The sequence below is a fragment of the Mandrillus leucophaeus genome, unplaced genomic scaffold (assembly GCF_000951045.1).
Source record: "Mandrillus leucophaeus isolate KB7577 unplaced genomic scaffold, Mleu.le_1.0 Scaffold52, whole genome shotgun sequence".
Classification (NCBI taxonomy): domain Eukaryota; kingdom Metazoa; phylum Chordata; class Mammalia; order Primates; family Cercopithecidae; genus Mandrillus; species Mandrillus leucophaeus.
The window spans coordinates 1,976,198-1,985,867 of NW_012105586.1; the positions used below are offsets into that span (position 1 = coordinate 1,976,198).

A 9,670-nucleotide genomic window follows, 5' to 3' on the forward strand; every position below is an offset into this window, starting at 1 on the left:
ATTTGACTCCAATAAATTATACACCTATAATACATAAATATTTCCAGGCCCCCTGTATATTAAAAATATGGTAAGAAGAAGACAACTACCTGACAGTCTAGGAAGCCAGATTAATAATAATAAAGTAAACTCAAAAATAAATGTTTCCCGGCTGGGTGTGGTGGCTCACACTTGTAATCCCAGCACTTTGGGAGGCCGAGGCAGGCAGATCACAAGGTCAGGAGTTTGACAGCCGCCTGGCCAATATGGTAAAACCCCGTTTCTACTAAAAATACAAAAACTAGCCAGGCATGGTGGCAGGCGCCTGTAGTCCCTGCTACTCAGGAGGCTGAGGCAGGAGAATGGCGTGAACCTGGGAGGCGGAGGTTGCAGTGAGCGGAGATCGTGCCACTGCACTCCAGCCTGGGCAACAGAGTGAGACTACGTCTCAAAAAAAAACAAAAAAAAAGAAATGTTTCTCCAGATGGACCAAACAGATGCCAGCCTCTTGTTCAAAGTTCCACCAAATGAACTGCAAAATGCAACCATCTTATCACATGACTGCAATCAGCCCAATGACGAGAAACCTGTTGGAAACGTCATTGGCTTTAACATCACAGACCCAGGTTTGACCTCTGATTTCCTGACCTACTAGCTGTGTGACCTTAGAAGAGTGAACTAACCCTTCTCCAAGTTTCTAACCTGGAAACTGCAAAATGAAGAAGTCACCCCCTTTGCAGACTTGTCAGGATTTCACTAAGCGTAGCTAAAGTGCCTGGCTCATGGCAAGGCCCAATAAGAGGCAATTAGGATTCCTACTCCTGAATTTTTTAAAGTTCATACAAAAGTATAAATGTCTACTCTGCTAGACTTCCTAAAGGCATATGAAGAAATCATGACCTCTCTCGAAAAACGAAACACAACCTAAACCCTGGGGAATTCTGAACAGCACACTGAAATGTCAGGCATACAGAAACATGTAAGAATAATCCTGATGACTTTTTGTTCTGTTTTTTGCTTGACCACAAAGTTTTTCACAATCTTTTTACTTAGTGGTTTATACTTAACAACATGTCTGATGACATGAAGCACTAACAGAAGGGAAAGTCTCCTTTTTGGGTTTTCATGGAAAGACTTCTTTAGATCAGGCTTAATTTTTCAGTTTTAAGGTCTATGTTCAGCCATAACATCAGCAAATAGCGTATCACAAAATAACACGTTATATCAGCAATAACAATGACAGCTGCCAACTGTGCCAAGCAATATGCCAGAATTACTTTAATTATTACCTCTACCCCATGTGGTGGGTAGAGGTAATTTTCTATTTTATGTAAGAGGAAGTTGAGGCTCAAAGGGGCTAAACAACTTGTCTGAAGACACATAGCTAGACAGTGAGAGAGCAAGGTTTTCAGCCCAGATCTGTCTGATTCCAAAATATATGTTCTTTCCATATACAACACTGCCTCCCATAATACCAGGAAGAAAACATATAACTTAATTCAAAACGGTAAAAACTATGCATACATGGATAATGAGTCAGTAAGACTTGAATAAACGGGTAATTCAAGTCAAGCCCACCTTCCCTTCCATTATTTGTAAAGACCAAAAGTCTTTTTACTTTTTTCTTTAAACCAGCATAATTTCTTCCTTCTCCAAGCCATTTTACAAATTAAAATAGTCTATAGTTTACAAGGAGATTGATTTTAAGGCTCAATTCTGAACTACTTTATTTTTAAAGGCAACAGAGACATCTTTTGGCCAATAAATGAAACTGCAAGATTATAGGAATAATACGTTACTATACAGTACACTGCACTGATTAAGCCATTATCTGTTTATCTTTCTAGCGATTTCTTGGTTTTTTGATGTTCTAAAGCCAAAAAAGACTTGACCCAAAAGGGAATGTCTCCATAGAGAAAGGCAGAGAAGGGTCTGGACCTGCTACCTGAAATGTAGCTCAATCTGAATGGATCCTTGGGTGGTGCTGCTGTTCTTAGCAGGCTGAAAGATACAGCTGAACACGTTTGTCATGCCAGGGCTCGTCTTCTGCCCAGCATAACGGGTGTCAAAAGCCATCATGGAATGGGAAACCAAGTTAATGGACTTGGTTTGGTTGGAGAAACTTTCATAGAGCAGTTTACATTTCTTGAAGTCAAATCTAAAAGAGAGAAAAGAAAGCAGGCAAAATGTGAAACACAACTCTTCCATTTTACAAAAGTATGTAAGTTCAAGATAACAAAAGCAAAATCAAAAATATATCTAAGTCCCATAAGGAGAATAACCTTCATTCTGAGTTTTTTTTGTTGATTTTGTTAATAGACTCCTTGAAATGGAGTTAGTGTCACTGGGCCTTGGATCTTACTTTTCCAGTTCCAAAAAGATGATCTTGCTCATAGGAAACGCATGAGAAGTAAAAATACCACATGTTTAACATATTCTTGATCTGTTATCATTCCCACGACCCACCAGAAGTCTAAGAAGTCTGTATATTCCCAAAGAATGTCAAGGGTCCCTCGGGCCTTCATCTGTCAGCTTCTAGCTTGCCTGCATGTTTCACTCTCCAGTGTCTGTCCAACTGTTTATGTAAAACTGTTATAGTGTACTGGGAACAAATAATGCTCTTTACATGGAGAATAATTCAACTAATCTACCAAGAGGAAATGCATTTGGAACCATCTTTTTTTAGAACAGAGAAAGCTGCAATGAGGAATTCGTAATTACTCAGTACCATTATGACAATACATGCAGAATTATTCCATATTGAGAAAAACTAAGGGCATAGCCAATCATCACAAAAAATTGCTGGGTGAGGTGGTTCACGCCTGTAGTCCCGCTTTCTTGTGGGGGCTGAGGTGGGAGGATCACTTGAGCCAGGGATGTGGAGGTTGCAGTGAGCCGAGATGGCACCACTGCAGTCCAGCCTGGGCAACAGAGAGAGATTCTGTCTCAAAAAAAAATAAAAAATAAAAAGAAAAGAAAAGGAAAGAATAAAATTGCTGGCTCACAAGACCACCAATCTGGGACCACACTTTCAGTAACCAATGCTCTCATCAGCTGGGTTAGGTACGGACCATGGCAGACTTTCAACAGAAAGACAAACTAGAAGACGGAGTGCTTCAACAGGGAATAACTGGCCTTGAAGTGCTGTTTTCAAATGCCAAACCACTTTCCCAGTCATACGACCTTAAGCTAGCCAGAAAAACTCTATCTGGAAAAGAGGAGTGATGTATGCCCAGCTTACAGGGCTGATAAGAGATCAAAATGAAAAGGTTATTAAGTATGAAACGCACTCTTTAAAGTTCAACACCAGTAATCATGAATTCATACATCTATATTGACACCAAGGCAGTGACAGAAATAAGTGAAGTACTAGGTAAGCATATGTCCCATTTCAAGGGAGCAATTGCTACTGTGCTTCCAGATGTTTCCAAGTGAGAACATGGACCTAGTATTGCCAAAGCTTCCAGTTTTTCAAAAGAAGCTAAATACAAACCTTTTATATAAAATCCTGCAACTTTTTTTGGGGGCCGGGGGAGGGGGTACCAGGTTTCAGCTCTGTCGCCTAGGCTGGAGTGCAGTGGTGTGATCATGGCTCACTGCAGCCTCAACCTCCTGGTTCAAGTGATCCTCTCACCTTAGCCTCTTCAGTAGCTGGGACTACAGGCATGCATCACCATGTGCAGCTAGTTTTTTAATTTTTTGTAGAGACAGGGTCTCTCACTATGTTGCCCAGGCCAGTCTGGAATTCCTGGCCTCAAGCAATCCTCCTGCCTTGGCTTCCCATAAGTGCTGGGATTCCAGGCCTGAGCCACTGCGCCCAGACCCTAACTTTGAAAATGCTGGCCAGCGAGGCATCAGTGCCGCACATCAAGTGGTTCTACATCTCCCACCCCGTAACTACTCAGACACACAGCAAGACAGGACTTCCTGACTCCATCACCCTGTGTGGGACCACATTTTAGCTCCACGAAGTCTGCCAAAGCATTTAATTGCCATTCAAGACAATTCCAGAGTTCATTTTCCTCTCTGGCACATCAAAACACTAGCTGCTCTGTCACCCTAACGAGCAGAACAGCCTGAGACCCACAATGGTCACACAGTATGAGGGAGAAAAAGATCTTCACTGTTTTAACCACTGATAATTTGGGGTTGTCTGTTACTACAGCATAACCTAACCGACGCTGACTGATAGAGCAATGCATCTAAACTTTTCAATGCAGACGAGATTCCACCTGCGGGCCACCACTCTGCAACCTCTGCTCCGTGTCAACGCAAAACGTGTATTATTTGGATACTGTTACTAACAGTATAATAATATAATTAAAGGCATACCTGGCTAGGGACCCAGCACCTTCTTTTCTTTTTGGATCTTTAAGCTCCAGACTTACATTCACCATATCAATGAGGAAGCACATGCAAGTGTACACTTCTCCACTCAGAACAGTCTACAAAAGGAAAATGCCCGTCAATCCATAGCTGATGATGCCAACCTAAAAACAGGTTAAAACGCCAAGAAATCTAATTTGCTTGCTGCTCCACCTTCTTTCTCCGGGTGAGTTTGAGGAATAGATACACAGGGTGACCATCAGCTGAGACTATGAGAGTTACAGAAGAACATAAGATCTCACTCACATGAATTCTTGGATCTTGTAAATCATAAGGCCGCATAAATTCCTCTATGGGTTCTCCCAGGTTGTTCTCTAATAAGCCGCGGATCAGCTTGTATTTATACAGATCCAGAGAGCAGTGGACTGAGGAGAGATTGCCATGGATAGATATGTCTGGCACAGTATGACTTATTTCTCTACGAAAAAGAAAAAAGATCACTTACACAAACAAGTCACTAACTTAACACTGACATAGCTCACACCCAAATAATGGGGCTAAAGTGTATTCACCTACATTATCAAGGAGGTAATTCCTACTTCCAATGACAAAAATTTCATGTAGCTCCAAATGAAACAAGTTAATACGACTGGCATGCTTCAACTATAAAAAGCCCCTTTTCTCCCAAAATTTACATTTAGAAAATCCTCAAACCAGGCCAGGTGTGGTGGCTCACACCTATAATCCCAGCACTTTGGGAGGCTGAGGTAGGAGGATCACTTGAGCCCAGGAGTTCAAGACCAGTCTGGACAACATAGTGAAACACCATCTCTACAAAAAATGCAAAAATCAGCTGGGCGTGGTGGTGCGCACCTGTGGTCCCAGCTACTCAGGAGGCTGAGGTAGGGGGTTCACTTGAGCCCAGGAAGTCAAGGGTGCAGTAAGCTGTGATCGCGCCACTGTATTCCAGCCTGTGTGACAGAGTGAGACCCTGTGGGAGGGAGGGAGGGAGGGAGGGAAGGAAGAAAGGAGGCAGGGAGGGAAGGGAGGGAGGGAGGAGGGGAGAGAGGGAGGTAAGGAAAGGAAAGGAAATCCTTAAACCTAATATGAGCTAACTAACTAATCTATTAACAAGGAAAACCTCAAGAGACTCAGAAAGAGCTTAAATATTACAGTTGGGAAAGCAATAAAGAAAAGATGCCAAGATCTTTAACTCTTTGGATTTAGTGGTAACTAAAGGCAAACACCAGTGTTTCATACCGAGCCCAGATGGGGACATTAGGATAAACTCCGAATAGGTTCCTCATCTCAGTTGGGATGGACAGAAGTAAAGTTGAAGGGGGGAGGGGGCACACATCTATACCTCATCTCAATACTAAAAAGCTTTCTCTAACCTCCCATGGGTGAACTGGGCATCGTGAATCCTACAGATACTATGCTCTAAGTATAGAGAGGGGTAGCGTTTGAAACGGCAGAGGTATGTAAAAAATGACTCTGTCTGCAGAGAAAAGCCGACATACAACAGAGTTTTAAAAGACAATGATGCAATAACAAAGGAAAACGGAGACGGCTGACCAAGTGCCATCTCGGGCTGCTGTGTGTGCGGTGTGAGACTGACAGGACACCCTGCATCCAGCATCACCTTCTATCAGGCCTAATAGAGTACAAGTATCTGCACAGAAACACTGATGGGAGTGGGGAAAGTTTAGATAAGCTGAGTAGGAAAGCTTTTTTTTTTTGCGGGGGGGAAATCATTGCTTGAAAAGAAAACAAAGTGTTCAATTTCTAAATAATGAAGCTCCTCTTAAGACTGCTTAGCCAGTAAAACCAAATATAGCCCATGCCAACCATAACTGAACACCAGCCAGGGAGCACTTGAATAACACGTAAGACTGAAACACAAACATCCCAGTGAGAACAGCTAAGTTGTATCATTAATCCAGAGAGAAACTAAAAAAGTGACATTAAATGACTTGCCCAAACCAAGAACTGTGAAGGGAGTGGCCAAAAAGAGATTCAAAATCATGCCCTATACAAATAATAAAGCTGTTTTTCTTTTTTTTTTTTTGAGACTGAGTCTTGCTCTGTCGCCCAGGTTGGAGTGCAGCGGCTCAATCTCGGCTCACTGCACCCTCCGCCCCACTGGTTCCAACAATTCTCCTGCATCAGCCTCCCAAGTAGCTGGGATTATAGGTGCACGCCACCATGCCTGGCTAATTTTTGTATTTTTGTATTTTTAGTAGAGACAGGATTTCACCACGTTGGCCAGGCTGGTCTCGAACTCTTGAACTTGTGATCTGCCTCCCAAAGTGCTGGGATTACAGGCATAAGCCACCATGTACATACGCCAAGGCGGGTATGACAAGGCAGGTGGATCACAAGGTCAAGAGATCAAGACCATCCTGGCCAACATGGCGAAACCCCACGTCTACTAAAAATACAAAAATTAGCTGGGCGTGGGGGAGTGTGCCTGTAGTCCCAGATACTTGAGAAGCTGAGGAAGGACAATCGCTTGAACCCAGGAGGCAGAGGTTGCAGTGAGCCCAGATCTCGCCACTACACTCCACCCTGGCGACAGAACAAGACTCCATCTCAAAAAAAAAAAATAAAGATCAAATCAAACACTAAATTAGAATCATCTACTTAACTTCCTGTATCCCTCAACAAAACATAAGTGACTTCAGAGGAATTAGTTTTCTCTTTCATCATAGTAGCCCTCACGTTCAGCACATAGTAGGGACTCAATAAACATTTGTTAAATAGACGAAGAAATAAGTGAATAACTAGTTCTTCCAAACTTAATAGCACTGATTTCCACATTAAGATTCTACTTATCATAGACAGTTATTCAGATATAAAACATTGGCTGGGCATGGTGGCTCATGCCTGTAATCCAGCACTTTGGGAGGCTGAGGCAGATAGAACACCTGAGGTCAGGAGTTTGAGACCACAATATGGGGAAACCCCATCTCTACTAAAAATACAAAAATTAGCCAGACATGGTGGCGTGTGCCTGTAGTCCCAGCTACTCGAGAGGCCGAGGCTGAGGAGAATCATTTGAACCTGGGAGGTGGTGGTTGCAGTGAGCCGAGATTGTGCCATTGCACTCCAGCCTGCCTGAGGGACAGAGCGAGACTCCATCTCAAAAAAAAAAAAAAAAACCACTCACTTGTCCAAATTCCTTTCCACCTGCAATTTCAGCCTACAAGGCTCGGTTAAGAGGCTTCCTCCTGTCTGTCGCACAGAATAGGAAGGGAAGATCAGATCTCCGCTGCTGTCCTCTGGTGCCTTGGAGTATTCTCTTGGACGTCTCTCTGCAGCAAAGATGTCCATGTCCTGGAGATCCACGACAATGCAATCCAGCAGGCAGACATGGTCTTCTACAACGACCCAAGGAAAGAGAAGTGATGAAGAAAAGGGGACCCGAAAAGGGGTTGCCCTAAACAAATAAAAAATGCAAAGCTCATTCTGTCTTTGAAAATGTTTACAGCTACCTGCTTCCCCCCGCTGTCCACTACTCAGAAAACTGGCTGTCCAGGAGTCTCCACTATGGCAGCCAGACCTCCTGATGCAAAGCTCCATGTGCTCAACACACCCTGCCCGCCTGCCTCCACTCCAAGCACAGACCGCGTCATAGTTCTTCAGTGTCTCATGCCCACGCTGTGACAACTGAGGCTACCAGGGGGAGGTTGGTGACTAAATCTAACTCCTTATGCAATCCCTCCCTACACACAATGCTACCAAAAGGTTTACAAACTTTTCCCAGCACTAAAATTCTTTTTTCAAACAAATATTGCCACATGTAACCACTTCCATTTCCACCGACCAGATCCAAACCACCTTCATTCTTGCCTAGACCAAAAAGAACTCTCCTCCATTAGACCTACAAAATTCCAGTCTAGCCCTCACAAAACCATTCTCCCCACAAAATACCTGAGTGATCCTTAAAAAAATAAACAGTCCATAACATTCACTTCTTTTATACACTTACTGGCTATGGTTAATCCAAAATTCTTTCTGTAAGCCGGGTGCGGTGGCTCACACCTATAATCCCAGCACTTTGGGAGGCTGAGGCAGGCGGATCACCTGAGGTCAGGAGTTCAAGACCAGCCTGGCCAACATGGTGAAACCAGTCTCTACTAAAAACATAAAAATTAGCCAGGGGTGGTGTTGGGCGCCCAAATCCCAGCTACTCAGAAGGCCGAGGCAGGAGAATGGCTTGAACTCGGGAGGCAGAGGTTGCAGTGAGCCAACATCGTGCCACTGCACTCCAGCCTGGGCAGAGCAAGACTCCATCTCAAAAAAAAAAAAAAATTATTTCTGTAAAACTCCCCCACATCCCTACGAGGCCCTGCATAAGCCCACTGCCTTCTTTCCCAAGCTCATTTCAAGCCATTCTCTCTCCTGCTCACTAAGCCTCAGGCTTACTGTCCTTTGTTTCCCCCAACATGCCAAGCTCTTTGCTGCCTCAACAGCCTTACAGGCGGCACGGCCCTCCCATCTCATCTAAATTCAGTCTTCTCTCTTCTTCTGTCTTTCCCATGATAACATTTATTATAATCTATCAATATTTAAATGTTCAGTGTCTTTTCATTAGTCTGTAAGTAGCACTGTAGGAGGAGCCATGTCTAACAGCATGTTAATATACTAGGGAAGAAAATATTATAACACCTGGCATTAAGTGGGCACTGAAAAAATGAGTTTTGTATTAGTTAGTTACATTGATAAATACAGGAAATAGATAAATGTAGAGTTGATCTGGTAGAAGGGGGTAAGGAAAGGGAATGAAGCAGGCTTTGGAGATTCTCTAGGACAGGGGTCCCAAACCCCCAGGCCACAGACGGGTACTCACAGCAGGAGGTGAGACGGAGGTGAACGAGCATTACCACCTGAGCTCTGCTCCCTGTCAGATCAGTGGTGGGATTAGATTTTAAGCGAGGGATCTAGATTATGTGCTCCTTATGAGAATCTAATGCCTGATGATCTGAGGTGGAACAGTTTCATCCTGAAACCATCCCCAACCCTGTCCACGGAAAAACTGCCTTCCATGAAACCGGTCCCTGGTGCCAAAAAGGTTGGGGACTGCTGCTCTAGGGTACTGCTATGGAATCCTAGGATTATATGGTAACAGTGTGAAAACCACTGTCTTAATCCAAGACAATATATCATTAATAGTGAAATTTCATAAATAAACAGCAAATTAGTAGGAGAAATACTGTTAAAAAAGAGACCTTCTTTCTATAAAACATCCCAAATCACTTCTTATTTTATTTTATTATTTTTTTTTTTTTGAGACGGAGTCTCGCTCTGTCGCCCAGGCTGGAGTGCAGTGGCCGGATCTCAGCTCACTGCAAGCTCCGCCTCC

The 9,670-nt window shown here is 43.5% G+C and overlaps 1 protein-coding gene across 2 annotated transcripts in view; it reads right to left on the reverse strand.

The window, feature by feature from the left end:
- VPS13D (vacuolar protein sorting 13 homolog D (S. cerevisiae)) overlaps window positions 1-9,670 on the reverse strand; it is a 279,483-nt gene that overhangs the window by 195,325 nt on the left and 74,488 nt on the right. For both annotated transcript variants that reach the window (XM_011996567.1, XM_011996566.1), the window contains exons 26-29: window positions 7,475-7,685; window positions 4,612-4,783; window positions 4,312-4,424; window positions 1,925-2,137 (exon numbers count right to left, since the gene is read on the reverse strand). In XM_011996567.1, coding sequence (XP_011851957.1) covers window positions 1,925-2,137; window positions 4,312-4,424; window positions 4,612-4,783; window positions 7,475-7,685 — 709 coding nt within the window. The remainder of the gene's footprint in view (window positions 1-1,924; window positions 2,138-4,311; window positions 4,425-4,611; window positions 4,784-7,474; window positions 7,686-9,670) is intronic.